At 41.6% G+C, this 22,328-nt stretch overlaps 1 protein-coding gene across 1 annotated transcript in view; it reads right to left on the bottom strand.

Annotated features, from left to right (window-relative positions):
- anos1b (anosmin 1b) overlaps positions 1–22,328 on the bottom strand; it is a 126,613-nt gene that overhangs the window by 74,762 nt on the left and 29,523 nt on the right. The window contains exon 2 of the mRNA XM_080186482.1: positions 9,663–9,710. Within this exon, the coding sequence (XP_080042608.1) occupies positions 9,663–9,710 (48 nt within the window). The remainder of the gene's footprint in view (positions 1–9,662; positions 9,711–22,328) is intronic.

The following is a 22,328-nucleotide window of genomic DNA, read 5'->3' as shown; positions in this document are numbered from 1 at the left end:
AACTGCTATGAAGTGTAGCACAGAGTCTCAGACATTATCTCTCCAGGTTTTTTCTGCCCTCTGTACAATGAGCTTGTGTGCCTCTAATTAACACTTCCCTGCTATTATGTAACTATGTTGTAACCCCAGGAGTGTCAAGGTTGGAAAGTTCTAATTGTAATCTTCATTGTAGTCTTTCTCTAGCCACTCTTCCTTCCCATACACTCATCAATACATATTCCTATTGGACTGACATTTAAAACCAACTATACTGCATCTGGTTGAAGCCAGTGGTATATTTTTTTCAGGGAGTAAAAGTTATTGCTTAAAGTTACCTTGCTGCACTCCTAAGTAGTAATTTCTGGACTCTTTAAAATGGTCTTGAATTAAAAAAAATCTTAGCCTAATCAACAACCTCTTCCTCAGATTAGCGCAATTACTATTACGAAAATTACATACAGAAAGAATAAGGGAATGAAAGCCTTAAAAAAGACATTTTATATGAATGTTGCAAATATGTAAATACTCTGTACAAAAGATTCACTGATGTTCATGCACAATCTAATAACAAGTAAAATTACGTGCATTTTCCTCCCACCCCACTGACTACCATAGCAATTGTAAGTGAACCGTGCTGCTAAATAATTAGCAAGTTCAGTACAATGTGGCCTCCAGCCCTATACAGCTACTTTGGCACAGTACAGTGATCACGTGTTTGGCATAAATTTTACAAGATTTGAAGAGATAAGTCATGTTCCCTGACATAGAATAAGTGCTTCACTGATAAGACCCCAGAACAACACAATGTGCTGCTCCTCAGAATGGTGCAACCAGAAAAAAACATTGAATCAGCAAGTCTATAGCATCATGTAAACCACTAATTATATAAAGAACATGCTACAGTTTACAGGAAAGTTAAGCTTTCTTACGTGAACAATAAATTAAGATGAATAACCTGCAGTTAAAGGGATTTAGATTAACTTCATTTTCCTTGTGTTTTACGCTTGAACAATAGGCACTGATGGCAATCGATTTTCAACAGAGAGGAAAACATGTGCAATGTCCCTTGTAAAGTATTTGCACTGTTCAAGGCAATTCAAAGGGCTAACACCACCACTGCCCCATTCAAAGAAAGGTAGTGCCAACCATGATCAAAGTGGCTCACAGTACGTGTCTGGAACTTGAATGTGGTTGCAGGTTTTATTGCAATCATTATAACAATTTCAAAGATGTCAGCCGCTGATGGAGCACACTGTCACGCAAACTCACACAGATGGAAGATTTGTTGCATTGGAAACAACACGTCATTCCACATCTGCCACCTCAACATGCTCAACAGACGACAATCCCCTTTCTTGACAGTATGAAATGATTTACCAGCATGCCGTTAAAGCACTTTTACTGGAAGGGCTGCACTGAAGATCATGCAACACTACTCAAAATGGTACAAAAACTGACAGCAACCTTAACCAAAATTACTAAGAATCTGTGCACACCACAGAACCACCTCTCCACTTTGTGGATTTAAATTCTCTGTAGTTCAGATAATCTGTCATGAGACAGCATCTCACTGAGAATAATAAAGCCTAAAAAGATTCATTTCTGAATGGAGACCCATAAGCCTTTTCATACAGAGTATGACATTTAGAAAGAAATGCAAGGATCTACTGAAAACCCAACCTCAAGGTATCAGAGATGGTTTGTGGGTGCGCATTTAGTGAAAGATTTTCTGTTTTGCGCGACTGCTTTTAAATGACTGAAAATTCCATCCCATGATGATACTCTACTCTGTCCCTCAACTTTATGCCCTCTTGCCCTCATGCCTCATAATCACCCTCCAGAAATGTTTCCCTTCCTCCTTCCACACAATCAATTCTCCAGCAACCAGTCCAAAGCTATTATCAGCTCCCAATGGCTTGCTCCATTTTCCCTTTTCCAGCCAGATAACTTTAGATCCCCAAACTGACTGTCTTGATGAGGGTTATCCTGGAAATTCTAGCTGAAGCTAGGTGAATCATCCAGACTCTTAAATCCTCAGGAACATGATCATTTTGATTTGAGTGTGAGCTCCCGCTGCAATATGTGTAGCGAACAATGTAGGCTGGCTGCTTGTATCTCTCTGCTCTCTCTCTCTCTAATTCCTGCAGATTGACTGTGTCTGTGAGGGATAGTGATCTCATAGGAAAAATGAAACCTGATCCTACAATGGCTTCCGATGGATCTCTCCCTTCCCGAAGCACATGTCCATAACAATGTGAATTACACAGGCCTTATATCCAGGTAGCAACTGTGATTAGCTATTCTTTAGACTCCAGCTCTATTCTATCATGAAATTGAATGGGTTAAAGTTAACTGTTTACAAAACCTGACATTCCTAACACCTCATTGTGCAACTTGATTACCATTCTGTCAACAGTCATCACAGATGCCCTTGCCATTTTGTTTAAGTGTGAACATCTCGTACCATCTGCCCAGTGAAACAACCTTTATAGTAACCTTTAAAACCCAAACAACCAAGATGGTTGTTGGGTAGAATTCAGAACAGATAATATGATCTAATTCCTCCATTTTACATTAAAGAGACAGTCTAAAAACCTAACAATCTAATAAACGTTGTATTCATAACCACTTGCCTTGCACTTCATTTACCATGAACTGTATTTCCTTGCTGCCAGTCTTCACCACCACATGGGAGCAGACTATATAGCTCTCCCTTGCATCTCTGATGAGCAGCAATGTAAGTAGTCATAGCAAGACCAGGCACTTTCTTCTCAGCCACATGCTCCTCCACAGGACAGAGGGGTGGATGCCAAATTCCAACTCTAAGAAGATGAAGTTCCCAATACAAGTTCTACAGGTGGAGAGAGAATCAGTTCTCTCAATGTGTCTAAGCATTAGTGCCACAGGAAGTTAAGGTCATTGCTGAAATCTGTAGTCTTCTGGAACAAGACCTCCTTCCCATTGGATCAGCATGGCACACCTTGCCATTAAGGCCACCAAGGTGGCTATCACTGGAGGGCCAAGCCATCCCCTTTATTCCTCAAGTTGCGCTTTCTCCTTTCCTACAAGGAGAGAAAAGCCAATAATTTTGGGTGCGCAAAATGGACTGTGTGGACGGAGGAAGGGAAACATTTCTGGAGAGTGATTATGAGGCATGGATGCAAGAAATGTAAAGATGAGGATACATTTGAATGTTGCCTACCCTGATGGGCATGTGAAGAAGTGTCTGGAGAGAGAAAGGTGGGTGGAACAACAAGGTGTGTGATTCCAAGGAACTGGGGAATGCTGGGGAAGTCAGAGTGTGGGATTTGGCACCCGGAAATATTTCCCCTGCTCCCCTGAGGTTTTGGATTTGCTTGCTGCACTGTCTCCAGGTTGGAGAGATCACACTCCTGTTGGTGACATCCTTAGCCTCCTCCAAGCACACCTGCCTGGTTGGAGAAACTGGCCTCTTCCTCCCTTTCTTGGGAAGGATCATCTCACTGCAGTCCCTCAGAGAGATCCAGGAGGTGCACGGGTGATGGGGGTGGTATGTACTGGTGGTTCACCTTCCCAGGTCTCCTTTCCATTCCTGCGGCTACTGCAGCCTCAGGAACTCATGCTCAGTTGAATCTTTCTGACCCCTGCCCTTCATTTAGAAATCCTTTGAAAAGATTCAGCATGCCATTCTGAATCCGCATCCCCCTCAACTGCACTTTGACTGACTGGGAAAACCAGAAACAGGAAGTTAAAGAACAAAAGCAAATCCTGCTCCAGCAGCAATCCAGTTCCTGGCCCATCACACATCATCTCTGGAACTACAAATTGCCAATTATGGCTGTGTGGGTTTGTTAAAAACATATGGGGTGGGATGAAATTACCTCTGTTGGAGTGCATAAAGAGTACAGATACCTATACTGCCCATTTTGCAAACTCATTGCAATTGACTTTCTCCGCCATGAATCTCTTCCATATGTTTTGTAGTTTTTGGATTAAGGAAAGGGAAAGTAGTTTGCACTCACAAAAGAATGGAGTAATGACTTTTCATTGTGGATGCTCAATGGGGGATGTTGCAATTTGTTGAGCTAAGCTCAAAGCTTTCACTCTATAAAGTAAGTGTATTGCTGTACATGGTTTTAAGAGCACACAGGAAAGAAAGGGTAGTACGGTGGCACAGTGGTTCGCACTGTTGCTGCACAGCACCAGGGACCCGGGTTCGATTCCCGGTTTGGGTCACTGGCTGTGTGGAGTTTGCAGGTTCTCTCCATGTCTGCATGGGTTTCATCTGGTAGTGCTCCAGTTTTCTCCCACAGTTGAAAGTTGTGCGGGTTAGGTTGATTGGCCATGCTAAATTGACCCTAGTTTCAGGGGGATTGGCAGGGTGACTGTGTGGGGTTACGGGGGTAGGGTGGGGTTGTTGTTGGTGCAGGCTCGATGGGTCAAATGGCCTCCTTTTGTACTGTAAGGATGTTATGACTCTACGATTCTACAGCACAAGCAATCCAAACAAAAAGCAATAGTATAGATTGTCAGGGTGGGAATTTCCAGCCCCAAGACTGGAAAATCCTGCTCGAGGTCAATGGACATTTGTGTGGTCCGCCCCTGCCTGCTATGGTTCCAGTGTTGGGCGGGACAGGAAAACCCCTCTCTGGGATTCAGCAGGCCATAATCCATATCTCACTGGACATTGGAGCTCCTGTGTGCTCTGCCCATTTGCTGCCATCTGCAAATCATGATTCCACCTTGAATTTATTTACTTTTGGTTCAGGCTAGACACTGTAAAAACAACTCTAATTAAAAATAAAATCTGCCCTATTATAGACGGATCATAAAAAAGTGACCCCAACTAGAATCTCCACCTCTAATGCCCAAACATTTTCCTTAATTTGCCTTGAACATTGCAAGGAAACTGGGAGATTCTAAACCTGTTACTTACCCGTGACAAACCACCTTCTTCTGTAATTGAATTAAGCCAGGCCAAAATGGAATGTGAAAGGATTGGGTTTATTTTCATTGGAAGCATGACATTTACTTTGTCTATTACACTTAGCTGGTTTCGGATGACCAACTTCATCTGAAAGCAATTAGGCAATTTCAGTTTTGATATCGAAGTTCTGTCCTCACCTGTACAGTATCCAGATTAGGGAAGTGTGATACGTTAATCTCTGCCCTCTAGGATGGGGAGAAAATTGAAATCCTAGTGGTGAATTTAAGCTGATTTTCGACGGTGGAAAACAGATATTGAACAAAGAACAAAGAACAACACAGCACGGGAAACAGCCGTTCGGCCCAACGAGCCCACGCCGCCATCTTAACAATGTGCTTTTCCTCCTCCACCCTTGACCCATGTCTATGCTTATGGTACCCCCATTGGAAACCAGATTAAGGGGAGAATAATTTAGGGACAATTCGTTACACCAATCAGCCTAAGAGCACACCTTTGGGGTGTGGGAGGAAACCGGAGCACCCAGAGGAAACCCACGCAACCACAGGGAGAATGCGCAAACTCCCACAGACACTGGCCCACATCCATGTATCTGCACAGCAAACAGTGATAGGAGCTGTTGTGCTGCCCATCTGCTGGTCCAGTTTTAAGCATACACAAACGACGCGAAGTACTAGGCTACTATCGAACTTTCAAGAGCAGCCCACGCACAACCCGCCGTGTGCATGCCCTTCGTTAGACAACAAGGTGGACCAACGCATCTGCGGAGTAAAAGAGTGTGCTGATAAATTTCATCAGGAGACCACTGATGTTCTGCTCCATTCCTGCTATCTTCCATTATAGAATAGAATTGTGCAGTGGTTACAGTGCCAGGGACCCGGGTTCAATTTCAACCTTGGGTCACCATCTGTGTTGAGTTAGCACATTCTCCCTGTGTCTGCGTGGGTTTCCTCCAGGTGCTCCGGTTTCCTCCCACAGTCCAAATGTATGTGGGTGAGGTTGATTGGCCATGCTAAATTAACCCCAGTGTCAGAGGGATTAGCAGGGTAAATATGAGGAGTTATGGAAATAGGCCTGGATGGGATTGTGGTCAGTCTGGATAGGCCGAATGGCCTCCTTCTGCACTGTAGGAATTCTATGATTCTATGAAAAGGGTTGTACCTAATGCACTGGGCTAGATTTTTTAGCCTCCATCAGTGTGTTTGAAGCCAGGGCGGGGAGAACACATGAAATGCAGTACTTGGACTGCCCACTGCCTCCCCATCTGCATCTGACCTGTCTCCCTTTTAGCAGGGAGTAGTGGAAGCTTCAGGGAGCCCAACTCTCCCTTGGCCTATCGAATCTCTTAAATGGCCAATTAATGGCCAACAAAGAATCTCATCCCACCCCATTGCTATTTCACTTGTGGCAGGGACAGGCCAAGACCAAATTGGTGGCTTGGCAGATTTTACTGAGTGGTCTGGTGTCAGGGACTGGGGACCTTCTTGAGATAGTCCCTGTGCCCATCAGAGGCATCCCCCACCCCAAGTCATATCAATAGCATTCCCAATAGGTAAAGCTACCAAGAAGAATAAACAAATCCACCACAAGCATCGGTTCTGAGTTAAACAAGGTTCATGGTCCCAGTGTTAACAGGGAGATAGGGAGAGTATTGGGGAGCCCAGCACGGTGGGAAGATTCTCATTTAAATAGTGTCCTCCATACTCTGGACAGACAGCCAGACAAATTGTCAGTCTGCCTGGTATGTGGAAAGGCTACAGCTGGGGATCCGTAGGGATGATCCTCAGTGGTTTGCAGAGGCTGAATGTATTGAGTCTTGGAAAGTGCCAGGAGAGGCTGAAGGCTTCCTTGTGAAGTCTGCAAAAATCATGCCTGCCCTTCCTGGCCCACAGGGAATGCTTAAAGCAGATCAGATCTTCAGCGCTTACCTTGGGCAGTTGGCACATCCTGCTTCTATTGATTTCTATTAGAAAACTACTGGAACTGATTTTTGTTCCAAAATTGGTCTCATACTGAGTGTTGGGAAAGCAAATATAAAAGAATAAATACAAAAGGGTGATTACTTTTGTTCTGGTAACATTTTTGTTTCAGGACTTGCACCAGGCTTTGTTTTTGGCTGCTACGTTTGTTGAAATATTTTTAATTTCTTCCACTTGGTGGGGTAGCTGTCTCTATTCATAGAGTTTCAATACATGAGGAATTTTAATAAATGGCTGCAGGTAGAATCATAGGAATAAACCCATGTCTGATATTTGAAGAGGGGGATGAGGCTCATAAAATGGGAGGCCTGGCCAATGACTTCCAGTCTAGTCCGACCTGTCTCCATATTATGGTGGGTGGGTAAGGGATCAAGGAGCCAGCCTGCACTTGGGCCAGTTATTGGCCTTCATTGGCCACTTAACAGCCTCCGCCTCTATAACATGCGCGACAGGTGGAGGCATGGCAGGCAACCCAGCAGGTTTGACAGCACCGGCTGCTGTCAGTCAGGAAGGGGAGGTTCCTTCCAAGTGGGGAGGGTTCTCTGTGCCCATTGGAGGCATTCCCCCAGATTATACCTCCCTTAAAATCTCCCTGACCTTTAAAACATGCTCTTGCCAGCCCCAAGACCTTCCTCAGCTGCTGAGACATGGCATTGTCCAAAACTGAAGCCCAGGATTCACAATACTTCTCCCTGAACTGCTAGTAGTCCCAGCAGTGGGCAATGCTTGAATCTGGCACTGCTGAGATTTCAAGCCAATCTGTCAATCCAATTGGGACTTCTAGAGCAGGACTTCCCCACAGATGGGGGTGGAAGTCCCACTCTAACCCAATTAAGGCTATTCACAGCATGATATCGCAGTGGCGCAGCTGGGTTTCTGCTTGGTGCAGTACTTGGTTGCGGAGGTGGGTAATCCCACAGCCGGAAAATCCATTCCATTGAATCACAGAACATTATAACACAGAAGGAGGCTAGTTGGCACATTGAGTCTGCCCTGGCTCTTTTGATGTGATGCCGGCGTTGGACTGGGGTAAACATAGTAAGAAGTCTCACAACACCAGGTTAAAATCCAACAGGTTTATTTGGTAGCAAACACCACTAGCTTTCGGGGCTCTGCCCTTTCATCAGCTCTGTGGGCCCACTCACCTCACTCATCGAAAACGAAAACCATGTCAGGGACTCAGAGCTGAGTATAGCCCCCAGGTGATGAGCTACATGGAAACCCCTGGCACCCTGACACAAGCAGTTGCTGGCAACTTCAAAAGAGCTAAGAGCTTTTCAGTTCCCCTTTTGTGTAAACATTGTGGTTAGGAACAATGGGGATACTTGAGATGCAGACAGACGTGAAGGGAAAGGTAAGTAAACACTGCTGACTGCTTGCTGATCACAAACCATTGAGCTGTCAATCAAATGAGAGTTAAAAGGACTAGACTGAAATTGAACATAAACAAAGGTTTTTAAAGTTTTGGAAGGCATTTCAAAGATTCTAAGCTTTCTGGGAAGGATCAGAGACCTTAAATAAAAACTGTGTGAATAAAATGGGGCTGAGTGAACAGCTGTGGAGAAGGCACCCCCCCGCCCCCCAGTGAAAGTGAAATTTCCTTTGTGTCAGAGGGCTTCAAACAGGTCTGCTCACACCTGTAGAGAGTTAAAATTGAACCTTAAAACGTTGACTGTTTGCAAGTGATATTTGTGTGATTGCAGTATTCTATCCACATCTCATGAAGATCAACTAGACTTGCAACCAAGCATGTATGTAATTTCAATATGGAACATACGAAAACAGGACAGGTATCCAAAACTACCACATGTTCTAACCAACATCTTGTGTAAATATATCTTCTTTATTCTTACAGGCAAGACACTAATTTATAAAACCCAAAATGCTATTGAGCTTACTTCTATTACTTTATCCAGTATACTCTCAGAGAATTAAATATTTGAATACCTAGCTCTCTCTATCCATAGACACCCGGCAGCATCTTTCTACTGAATGTATAATCAACAACAAAATAGAGATTGTTTCAGAATCTGAAGTCATGAATGATACTGTGCACTCACCAGTCTATTAAATACACAGACTCTTAATTAAATACTATTATATCCAACATAACCTAATAAATGTCCATTGAAAAAATTGTTCCCTTTTCTCTGAAGCACGTGAAAAATATGCAATGTTTGAGAAATTTTAATACCACTGACTATTGAAATTCTCAGTGCAAAAAGCATCTGAAAAGCTCCTGCAAGCAGAAACAGGACATACTGATCAGACAATACCATGTTCAAGGATGTACTTTGAATATAAGGGATAACTTTAAGCTCTCTAGCTTTACAGATTAAAGGTATAATTTGAACCATCGATTAAATTACAATGCTTTAAATCATTCCCAGGTGTGTACCCAATTGCACTGGGTATTTGGGAGTAGGTTACAGGCTGTAATTTGAAGCAGGGCATTTAGTTGCTTACATATAAACTATCTAAAGCCTGTCTGTTTGACTAGATTGCTTGTGACTCACTATGACTTATCCATCTGTATTCTTCATGTAATCCATCTAAACCCCATCAATTAGATCTCCATCAAAGCCAATAATACTTCCTATTATTCAGTACAGAAACAAGACATTCGACTATGCAGACACTGTGCTGGAAGCAAATACAAGAATGAACATTTCCACAATCCTGTATTAAATAAACAAATTAAAATTGCAAAGTTGCAATGAAATGGGATGTGGTATATTTGGATTATGCTGAAATCAAAGGGAGTCTCCAGCTCCACTGACCTGAGCACATCTCCTGTGGCCTTCACACCAAGTTAGAATCTCATCATTCTGCAAAACAAAATTCATGTATTAATTTATTAACAACCTCCTATCTGATAAATAATGCATTCAAACATTGCAATCATTAAAAACATGCACATATTTAATTTGATATGGATATGCTGGATATGTTTCCGACATGGTCTTTCTAATTGTTTGTCATTTCTGGTAAAAAAAAACGCTTCATAATTAACAGGCTAAAAACAATGCAGCTTCTTGCTAAAGGTCATTTCAAAAATAATCACAATTATCTTGCAGACTGAACCAAGATAAAATATCGGGAAAAAAAGTGAGTTGCACTGAAAATCGTTCAGGTACAAGCTTCCATGATCTTTTACGCTGGTTCATCCAAATCAGACTTCAGCAATAAAACTGGTCATTCTCCCACATTGACGCTGGAATATTCCAACAATTACACTGATTTGGGAAGACTCTTCAAATTGCATCACAGTTTTTTCTCATGGGACGCTGGCATCGCTGGATGGTAAGAAGTCTTACAACACCAGGTTTAAGTCCAACCAATTTATTTGATCAAACAAATTGGTTGGACTTAAACCTGGTGTTATCAGGCTTCTTACTGTGTTTACCCCAGTCCAGTGCTGGCATCTCCACATCATCACTGGATGGGCCAGCATTTATTCCCAATCTCTAATGGCCTTTGAGAGTCAATCACATTTATGTAGGTCTGAAGTCACCTGTAGGCCAGACTAGATCAGGATGGCAGATTTCCTTGCCTAAAGGGCATTAGTGAACCAGATGGGTTTTTACAACTATTGGCAATGATTTCATGGTCATCATTAGACTTTTAATTCTAGATTTTTATTGAATTGAAGTTCCACCATCTGCCATGGTGGGATTCAAACCCGGGACCCCAGAGCATTACCTGGGGTCTCTGGATTACAAGTCCAGAGACAATACCAGTACCCCACCACCTCTCTATCATGATTATGTATTTGTAGGAATTAGATGTTTTCATATCAGTATGATATCATATTAGTAGTAGTTTCCATAACAAAAAACATTTAATTTACTAAGAAACCAAATAGGTATACCAATGAAAATACAAAATGACCCTGCACAGTTCTTTTTCCCAAAGTCCTTTTTAGTGATCAGATCACACACAGATGGAGAACCTCATATTTATTATTTTTGTAACACTCATTTTCAGTTGTATTATATAAGTGGACCAGGTTACCACTCTCAAATACTTCAAAGAATACTTGTCAGTAGAAAGAAAATAGAAATAATGATATTTCCTTATGCTGACCGGTTGTTGGATTCATAGAAGGTTTTGCTTTGCAATAATGCAAGTGATTTTTTTTTAAATTGGAAACTTGAACTGTAATCTAATCAGCGCAATGTTGAGTGTGTTTTTTTGCTCTCAATTTCCCAGTTGCACCCAAAGCAGTAACTCTCTCCTATATATTGATAGTAGAGGAAAAAGTGCTTGTCAAAGTGAGAATCCTGCACATGCATAATAAACCTGTCCAGACTTCAGTGACTTTCATTGGAAATTGGTTTATCATCTACAGATCACAGCACACAGAATCAATTTCACTTTACAAAAGCAGATGAATCTAATAATGAGGTCACCACATTCACAGCTGGCTGCTTAGATTACTTCAGAAGGAGTTTATAAACCTGTAACACATTTGGTAACTTGAGATTTGACGTATGATGACATCATAAATGAAAACACAGCATGCAGCAAAAACTTCAAACAAGTGTTCGAAAAATGTCAATCTGCATTTATCACCAAGACTGTTTTGCAAATACACAGTCACATTCAACTAATATTATAATGTTTTTTCTATTCCAGTAACAAAATTTGGCAATTTGACTTATTACATTTCAATATCACTACGAAAAGCAACATCTTAAAAAAATACAGCTGCTGTGACGACCACATCTTGAGCTGAAGATTGTGCTTTAAAGGGAGGTTATTACAGGCGGAAGTTTTTAGCTTGGAGAACTGACAAAAGGTGGCACAGCGATTAGCACTGCTGCCTCACAGCATCAGGGTTCGATTCCTGGCTTGGGTCACTGTCTGTGTGGAGATGGCATGGTCTCCTCATGTCTGTATGGGTTTCCTCCGGATGCTCTGGTTTCCTCCCACAGTCTGAAAGACGGACTGGTTAGGTGCATTGGCCAAGCTAAATTCTCCCTCAGTGTATCCGAACAGGTGCCGGAGTGCGGTGACTAGGGGATTTTCACAGTAACTTCACTGTAGTGTTCAAGGAAGCCAACCTGTGATGCTAACAAATAAACTTTAAACATCTACAGACCAGAGGGAAGAACATCTATTACACAAAAGGCAGATAGTGTTTGTGACTGGTGTTCCTGAGTCAGGGCACTGACATGAATTTCTCTCTTAAGACCAATTATTTTACTCCGTGAATTAGAACCAACCCACAAATGAATTGTTTATGTTGCAGGTTTCGACTTGCTGTCAGTATTGCTACCGTTTCTGCCACTACATTGATGTTGTGGAAATATAAGGGGCAATTCTCCATGATAAAATGGCTTGGCTTCAAGAGTAGCAGAATGGTCGAAGAAGAGAGATGGGCTGGGGAAGCTGCTCGAGTGTGTCCTCAGTATCTGCCAATAGAACTAGAATTTTCTGTTAAAGATGATTGTGGATACAACAGTCCATACTGGTGCAGACTTAATAACAGGAAAACACCTTCTAACACAGCTGTGGGCAACCGATTTAAGAAGTTCTTAATGTTAAAACTAGATACTCAAAGTGCATTCCTTTCTCATTTAACAAACATAAATAATGTTTATCATATTGAAGAGTTGTAATTATATCATCAATAGGATATCTTTCTATTTAAAAAAAAGTCAAATTCTTCGCATTTTCATTTGTCACTTGGATGATAATATGTGGCAGTTTTTACAAGCACTATTCGGGCAACTTTAAGATATCTTTCAATTAGAAGTTTTGAAGTTTGGTGAATTTTATCTTACGAAAATGGTTGCAAACATCTGGGCGTCAATGTGTGTTGGCAATGCATTAAGAGAACTTCATAAGTTCTTCACTAAAAGCGAGTTAGGAGTAACAAATTGCGCTGGTATGCTGAAACCATTAAAGAATGTGGTAAACCCTGGTTTTTGCAGTAGTAATGGCGGCAAAACTGTCAGTGTTTGCCATCGTTACTCTGCAACTGGCAACAACATCTGGTTTCTGAGTTAAATGTGGAAATCCAGAAGTTGCTGCCAGTGATTTTCAACTCATCCACATCGGACATCCTCATTGATGAAAAATCTTAGAAAGCACTTGAACTGACACTTAACTGTAAAAACCCTTGAAAAAGCAATGCCTTTCTGAATGAGCCGAGGATTGAGTCTTTAGTGATGTACTGGGTTATCATTATCACTAAGAGGCTAGATAGAATGATGGCAGGAAGAGGGAAAGTTATCTTTTGATGACAATGGGATATGAAGGAAGAGCGAGTGAGCCACTCTTCAAACACTGTAAACCTGTGTCCATGAGATTGCTTCAAATGATTTAAAATGTTGGATTGTATAATGAAGTGCTGTGTATTCAATAATGTTCATAAAGTTAAATTATTAATGTCACAAGTGGGCTTACAGTAACACTGCAATGAAGTAACTGTGAAAATCCCCTAGTCATCACACTTTGGGTACACTGAGAGAGAATTTAGCATGGCCAGTGCACCTAACCAGCACGTCTTTCGGACTGTGGGAGGAAACCGAAGCACCCAGAGGAAACCCTGGGAGACACAGAGAGAATGTGCAGACTCCACACAAGCCGGGAATTGAACCTAGATCCCTGGCGCTGTGAGGTGGCAGTGCTTAGCACTCAATGATCACATGATTTCATAGAATCCCTACAGTGCAGAAGGAGGCCATGCGGCCCATCAAGCCTGCACCGACTGCAATCCCACCCAGGCTCTATCCCCATAACCCCACATATTTACACCGCTAGACCCCCTGACACTAAGGGGCAATTTAGCACGGCCATTCAATCTAACTCACACATCGTTGGACTGTGGGAGGAAACCAGAGCACCCGGGGGAAGCCCACGCACACATGTGGAGAATGTGCAAACTTCACATAGATTCAATACTTCTCAGCTTCAAACTTACAATCTTTATTATCTTTAGCTCATGCAATTTTGCAGCATCCATAATCAGCACAGCAAATATATAAAGAAGGGAATTCATTGGCAGTGAGCTTTAGGCTGCTATTCACTCAGAGGATTCTACAGTTTAAGATATCAGCAGCACCATATAACTGGATAGCAGCAATGTGCCTTACTATCTCTAATCAACATCACTATCAGAGACTGGGCCTTTAGTTTGAGCAAACTGTGCTATACACAGCATAGGTAGCTCCAAGTACGTGCAATATTTATTGTGAACCCTTTCAGTCTATCCCTGAAATCAATATACATTAAGTGACCTTGCTTCAGCTATCATGTATTAATAATTTTAACCTAAGCAAAATAACTATGGAAGCAATAATGGCATTGTTTGATTACTCTGTGGAGAGGAGGTGGTCACCACTGACAAGAAAGTCCAGCCACGTAAATACCAGGGCTACGTGACTAAGTTAGGAACTGGGAACCCTGCAGTGAGTAACTAACCTCCTGACTCCCCAAAATCTTCTTATTATCTAGAAGGCACAAATCAGGATTCTGCTGGGTAATATTCTCCCCTTGCCTGGATGAGTGCAGTTCCAACAACACTCAAGAAGTTTGACAAGACAAAGACATCCAAGACAAAGTAGCTATTCCATGCTATCCACCATGTTAAACATTCACTCCCTTCGCCACCGGTGCACTGTGGCTGTATTGTGTGTGCCATACATACGATGCTCTGCAGCAATACATCAAGGTTCCTTTGACAGCTCCTACCGAACCTACAACCTCTACCATCTAGATAAATGAGAGGAGCAGGCGCATAGGAACAGCTGTAAATGTGTTCCCTCCAAATCACACACCATCCTGACTTAGAAAGATATTGCCATTACTTCACAACCCCTGGGTCAAAATGCTGGAACTCACTTCCTAACAATACGGGTTGTTCAAGATGGCAGCTCCCCACCATCTTCTTCAGGACAATTAGGGATGGACAATACCTGCTGCTCTTATCAGCACTGTTCATATCCCATGAACACATAAAAATGAAATGAATGAAAGATGCTGGAAAGACAGACAGTACTCTGTACTGGATGGTTTTATACCACTGGCTATTGTTCTAGTTCTGTGAGCACAGACCAAGGCATTGAGAAAAGATCTGTGCCAAGAGTGTACAAACTGCACATTCCTGAACAATACTTTGATGTCTTCAGGGAAAATGGTGCTGGGGTAGGAACAGTTCACTTGTGCTTAGATCAAGGGAACAAAAGAGCAATTGTGGGTCAATGAGACTTAGAAAGAATCTATAAACAGAATATTTTGCTTTATTGCAATGAAGACATACATTTGTTACCAGCTGGATTTAATCAATGTTATGGAAGCACATATATTTCTTAATTTAGTATCTCAAGTAGAATGATATATTTTCCTGCTGCGTGTAAAATGTCTTCACACACTCAATACTCATTATATACAAATAACCACATAAATGAAACATGTACTTGCTGTAGTAAATGTTTCAGAAAATATATCTCAAGTACATTTAGTTGGGGCAGAACACATACTTACTATATCATAGGCAAATTTTGTTTGAGACCTTTCTAACTAGCATTCGTGACGGCTTCATAATTGATTTCACTGTTTGCCAATATGTACTGGAATTCAAAGAGGCTCTGGATCATACGATGCTGATATGGTTCCCTTCCTGTCATGTAATGACTTTAAGATACTCCCCGCATGGTATGCTATTTATGTTTAGTTTGGATGCTACATGTTGGAAGATTTCACAGAGTTTTCACACTTTAGCTGATGTGCCAACTATCATCTTAGATTCTAGAAGAAGACAGAAGTAATAGCAATGAAGAACTGAGAGGTAGATAAATATGTGTAGTAATTTTCAGATTACAACAATTCTTGCAGTGTCTGAATGGCTGAGGTATCTGCATAGACTACAGAACACTGGAGTGGAAATACAAGTTGGATCCAAAAAAGGAAGAAATCATAAAAAGGAAAATTGTAAACGTCAGAAATTTGAAATGATTACTGGGAACACACAGTGGAATAGGCAACATCTATATTGGGCAGGTATATTGCACCCTTAATCAGAATGGTTGTGTTCTGACAAACAAATGTCCCTGAAATGTCATGACCAGTTAAGATGCTAACTGCCCTGAGCGTACTTTCAACATTTTCTGAATGTATGACTCATAATAGGGATGAGGATTTTTTAAAACCAGTTGCCGAAGTTCTGTTAAACATAATTAATTTTAATCCTGAAAATTGCATTTTCTGTATTGCACAAATACCCAGAGAGAGTCAGATGTTATTTATTATCATTATTACATTATTAAACAAATACCTATTTTGTGTACCTTATTTTACTTTTAGTGATAGTACCTGCAATACAGTGTTAGAGCAGGAGAAAATAATTCATCGATACGTGTGGCTGTCTTAAACCATGGGCAGAGTCCACCCCCCCCCCCTTCCTTCCGCCCCCACAAGCCTTGGCAGCTTGTTTTCTGGTGGCAGAGGCGGCTCGTCATTGGCTGCCCGTGAGATCTTCCAGTCCCGCCAATGTCGACAGTATTTTGCATGGCTTGTCCAACCCACTGCTAGGGAGCTCGCCTGGGGCTGGAAAACTCCCCCCATTATGTTTCAGACTACTTTTGAAAAACGTGCAAGATTTGCCTTCGGCCCAAGATATCTTTTAAGCTTCTTCGAATCCTCGTTTTATCCACTTCATCCTACTTCACGCTCCTGTTTTCAAAATTACACCACTGTTATTGTTTAGCAATGTCAGATGTTCCCCATCCCAGCATTTTTGTTCGATGTGGCTCCCCGTTTCTCTTGCATCTCCATTCCAAATATTTTCCCACATTCTCTTTCCAGCCATGTCAGGGTGTAACAAGACACCAGCAGGTGCACAAGATTGCTCTTTCATTCTTTGGGGGGAAATTGGCTTGGTCCCTTTGAATAGAGTCACCGCTGTTTCCTCATCTCTGCTTCCCCAGTCTCTCCATGAACACAAAGATGCTGCAGAGTGAACAGTTTAGGAAAGCACTACGTGCAGAAATACATTGTACCACTGAATCACAAGCCACTTCTTACCTATAGCTCAACTATACAATACTATTACAAATAATTCCCGAATTCTGTTAAGAAATTGAGATTTAAAATGCCATTTTGTATCCTGCTTAAAAGTTCTTCTTATAATCTTCAGCTTAAATTCAGCGGTTTTCTAGTTTTGTTATGTTAAGGTCCAGTGTGCAATGGCTGGAAGAATTAGTGTTGCTTTCAAGTTGAATAATAAAGGCAGACTCCGTTCCGCAAAAAAATGTTTTTTTTTAATTTAAAGTTACATCACTAATTTAGGAAGATTAGTCTAATTACAGATCCTAACTACAATGGGAAAGGGTAAACCTAACAGGGTCTTACGCACCACTAACTGCTTTAATCACAGGAAATACTCCAAAGGATTAAAGAATCCCCTCTATCACTGCACTGAGTCCAGCTTGAATGATAAAACACCAAAAGGAACAATACTGTAGAACTGCCAAAGCTTTGCAAACAGTAGAATATTGTTTTACAAAACAACGAAACCACAAATATCCAAAGAAAACATGCTTTCGAGTGTACGTTAATTTTAGTTGCGTCTATACTATCAAGTAACACAATCTGCGCTCACGACCGAAAATAATTCATTTTCCATGGGTCCTGTCCTCCTCCGCTAATTTGGGAAGTTATCTTATCAGGAATCAAATGCAATCACTGAAGGGGCTCTGACTCCATCAATTACAGGAGTGAGATCTGGGACACTGCCACAGGGCTTAAAAACCCTGCCCAACCCAGGTTAACCCCTTCTGTACAAGGGAGTTAGGGGATATTTGTGATTCAACAAACAGCACTTGATCAACTATAAGTTTTGCAATTGAATTTCACTCTGCAGTGCAATAGTTTCATTAGTAATGGATGAAACTTCATAAGCCATTTAGCAACTCAAAGATAATGAGCATTATTCACAAGCAATATTTAGAGAAATAGATAGGTGAACACCTATGGATGGCACGGTGACACAGTGCCTCACAGTATCAGGAACCCAGGTTCAGTTCTGGCCTTGGGTCACTGTCTGTGTGGAGTCTGCACACTCTCTCTGTGTCTACATGGGTTTACCCCCCAACAGTCCAAATATGTGTAGGATAGATTGATTGGCATGCAGAACTGCCCCTTTCTGTTAGGGAGACTAACAGGGTTACAGGGATAGGGCCAGTGTGGGATTGTTGTCGGTGCAGGCTTGATGGGCCACATGGGCTCTTCTGCACTGCAGGGATTCTATGATTCTATGAACAATGCCAAGGTAAGAGGGAATAGATAAAAGAAAGGAATCATGCCACTTTCCGAAAGGAAAGAAAGAAAAATCTTCTACATCTGCTAGTGTCTAGTTACACCCTGACATGGCTGTGGCCTAGAAGGAGTTTGCCAATCTCATTGGGGAACTAAATGTAGAACGGAGACACAAGAGGGGGAGCCAAAGAGAACAAAATAACTGGGATGGGAAAGAATGACATTGGTGAATGTAACTGCCCCCTAGGGGATCTCCCTTGGGGTGGCTCCCCTTATCTGCTGGGGGTATTTCCCTTTGTGCTTGTGTTTATTCCTCTTGTGTTTGTGGGGGGATGGAGATGTTCCCTGTTTCTACAAGGTGGGGGGCAGGAGGTTTCTGTGTGTGCATGGGTGGGGCATGAGCTCTTGTGCTTTATCTTGGGAAGAGCACCCTGATCCTCATTTTCTGACTGCCGGCATCCAGCATTTTCTGGACCCTTCCTGCCAGCGTGATGGCAAGAACCACGATCCAGATTCTTTCTGCACCGACTGCTGAATTATCTGAAGAGAAAGCCCAGCTGACTAGCCAGCCAGCGTCACAGCCGTTACCTCACCTCAGCCAGTACTCTGTGCAGAGAATGGAAAATTCTGCCCATTGTGCTCAATTCTGGATACTGCACATTAGGAAATATCTGAAGGCTTTAGGGATTGTGCAGAAAAGTTTTACTGGAATAATCCCAGGGATGAGGGACATCAGTGAGAAAGATAGACTAGTGACTAGTGAAGTTGGGATTGTGTGCCTTAGAGAAGAGAATGTTCAAAGGAAATTTGATAGGGATGTCAAAGATCACTGGGGGTTGAGACGGAGCATAGAGTCATAGAGGTTTACAGCATGAAAACAGATCCTTGGGCCAAACTTGTCCATGCCACCCTTTTTTAATGACTAAGCTAGTCCTAATTTCCCGTGTAGGGCCAATATCCCTCTATACCCATCTTACCATGTTATCATCTAGATGCTTTTTAAAAGACAAAATTGCACCTGGCTCTACTACTATCTCTGGAAACTTGTTCCAGACACTCACTACCCACTGTATGAAAAAATTGCCCCTCTGGATCCTTTTGTATCTCTCCCTTCACATCTTAAAATTACTTATTTGTATAACATTTGGTATCAGAAATAATCACAGAGCATCCTTTACGTTTTCACTCCCAAATGGATTCACCATTGAAATCCATGCGTTTACAAACAGATAGGGAGAAATTGTTTCCATTGGTGAGTGTGTTGAGAACCAGGTGATATTGACTTAACGTAAATAACATAAGAATCTATGGCAATTTGAAAAAAAAACTATTCTATGCAGTGAGTGGATAGGATTTGGAATGCACTGACTGAGAGTCTGAATAAGGCAGGTTCCATTGTGGCTTTCAAAAGGGAGTTAGATAAGCACCTGGAGGGAAATATTTGCAGGACTATAAGCAAAGGGCTGGCAAGTTGGACTAGCTGAGTTGTTCTTGCAAGAGCTGGCACGGACTCAACAGGCCAAATAGCCTCATTCCATAATCCCATCAGATAAACATAGCCATAGCATCCAGCCTAAGTAGCATTAAAATGTGCATAGAACAAGTAACTAGCCAATTAATGAGTGATTTATATCACTATCACATCAATTAACAGATTTTGATGGTTTCTTTTATGGGGAGCTCATCCTGTGTTACAAATGTTGACATTAAGATACTTTCCACATTATGTAGCATGACTGCTTTACAGTTCATTGTGCCATCAATAAAAATAATCAGAATGTCTCCAAAAGGCACAAAAATCATTATTTACCAAAAAATGTTACTCGTCCATCTCCCATTTACTGGCAAAAACATTTGCAATAATCTGGAATCAAGGCTTAGAATCAAGCCTTGTTGAAGAATTTATTTCTTGTTTTACAGTTTCATTTTCTTGAGGGGCAGCAATTACTGGTCGACTCAACTCATGAAGAAGAGAGAAGAGAAAGAACACTGAGAAGCAGAGGGCTAGGGTCACAGAAACACCATTAATTTTCAAACAACAGGAAATTATTTTTCATAAAGTTGCACTGATTAGGTCAAATTCCTTATGGGGGACAAGAAACTAAATGCTACATTTTTCATTTAAAAATCCATCGTGATCTAATCTCAGGGTTCACTTAATGAAAGCTTCTTTACATTATCTGAACTTTCATTGAGGTTACATCCTGTAACTCATTATCGTAGAATCATGTAAGCAATGTGGATTATATTCTCTCCTAGTGACCTTTAGCAGATACAAGCAATTCATTTCTAGGCTCCCAACAACACTGCTGTGACCTAGGTGCTGGAAAAAACACATTTACTCAATGTATCAGGGAAGGAAAATGGGCTGGATTTTCATGGATGTGGCAAGTAGGTCAAGGCGGGGAATCTCATGACTTGGTAGACTCATTTCTCTTACAAAGGTTCCTGCCCTCTATTTTTTGTTCCGGGAAGACAGGGACAGGATGGAGATGGGCCCGCCAGCTGTGGAGGCAAGCCCGAGGTAGCAAAGAAGGCAGGTGGATGGCGTGGCATCTGGTCATTTAAATCATTTTAGATTATTACACTAGAGCTCAGAAGAATGTTTTCTTCAGTTTTGAATACACAAGAACATTTTACAAATGGGGACGGTACTCTGGTAAATCTCAACACTTGCACAATGCTGATCAATGTGATGGTTAATTTATTTTTGCAGGACAGAGCTCTGTAATCGATCACTGCAGTAAAAACACATTTAACTTACAATACACAGCTAACTATTGAAACTGAAAGAGCAATCTGTCGTATGTCAAAGCCTGTCAATTAAAGAATTCCAGGAGCAGGTAGCATTGATACTCTGAGTTAACACTGGAGACTTCAGATAGTTTATAATACTTACCCGGGTAGTTACCAAGGTAATGTTTGACAAATTAAAACCTTTTCTAACATCTGGTAACTATCCACTTACCCACTCAGTAGTTTCCAAGAATTATCCTATGTGCTGTGAATTCTGACTCTTAACAATCAGGCCCATGAAAATAGCAAGGGGTCTAAAATTTTCACCCTAGCAATGGAATAGGCAAGAACAGAATGTTGGCTGTCCACCTACACAATTATCCTGGAGTCATAAAAATGTCAGACAATGGGAATATGGACAGGGATTATGGAATCTGGTTTTGCCCTGCCATTTTTAAATCCTACCCAGTTCTGTTTCAAATGGACACCAGCATGAAAATCTGGTCCCATGTACCTCTGGCTTTTTTTGTTCCCTATCCATGTCATGGGTTTCCCTATCCTCCTCCATTGGTTCATTTCTGATCTATACTGAGTGTGTCAGTGAGTAGTTACCAGATGTTAGACAAGGTTTTAATCTGTCGAACATTATCTGGGTAGGTAAGTCCTACGAACAAGCTGAGAGTTAGAGACATTCACCAAGGATCCTGGGGAGCAGGAGATTTGCCCATTGGGACTCCAAACCCCCTGGGCAATTCCTGTGAAGATCAGCACATCAGGATTTCCATATGGTCTTGATGCACATCTACAGACTGGAAGATTTCGCCTCATGTCATTTGTTATGCTGCTGCTGACATAGCCCTCATTATAGGTATGCCTTCACTCACTGTTTTGTGAGAATGCAGAAAGAAGGAAAAACTCGCTCTTACAAAGCATTTTCTCAAGGTGTCCTGAAGTGCTTCGTTTTCAATGAACTATTTTGTTTAGGGCATTCACTGTTATAAGAGCAAATGTTGCCTTCAGTTTGTGAATTGTGAAATCTCACAATAATAAATGAATGATGAGGTAGTCTGTTTTTGAACGTTTATGGGTTAGGGAGGAGTGCTGACCAGGAGAACACTTTGCTCTTCAAACATCACAATAGAATCATTTATGTTCAGTTTAACATACAGTCAGGCTTCAGCTGAGTGTCTTTCTCGAAAGACAGATCCTCTCATAATCCTATCAGTACTGCAATGAATTATCAGCATGGGTTATGTGCTGAAATTCTTGAAAAGGCCAGACCTGAAGACCTTTTACTCTGGCAAGATTTCTACCTTTACCTGCTGACACCTCAAAGTTTTTCCACTATAAGCAAGGCTCCAATCACCTGGAATACTTATCACTTTCTTAGATGTCTGCATTCACAACAATATTTAAGAAACTGGACATCCTCCATAACAGAGCAG

The sequence above is a fragment of the Carcharhinus amblyrhynchos genome, chromosome 3, assembly GCF_965287045.1.
Source record: "Carcharhinus amblyrhynchos chromosome 3, sCarAmb.v2.hapA, whole genome shotgun sequence".
NCBI classification, from domain to species: Eukaryota; Metazoa; Chordata; class Chondrichthyes; order Carcharhiniformes; family Carcharhinidae; genus Carcharhinus; species Carcharhinus amblyrhynchos.
Note: the sequence above shows the minus strand (reverse complement) of the source record. Positions and strands in the feature narration are given on the sequence as shown.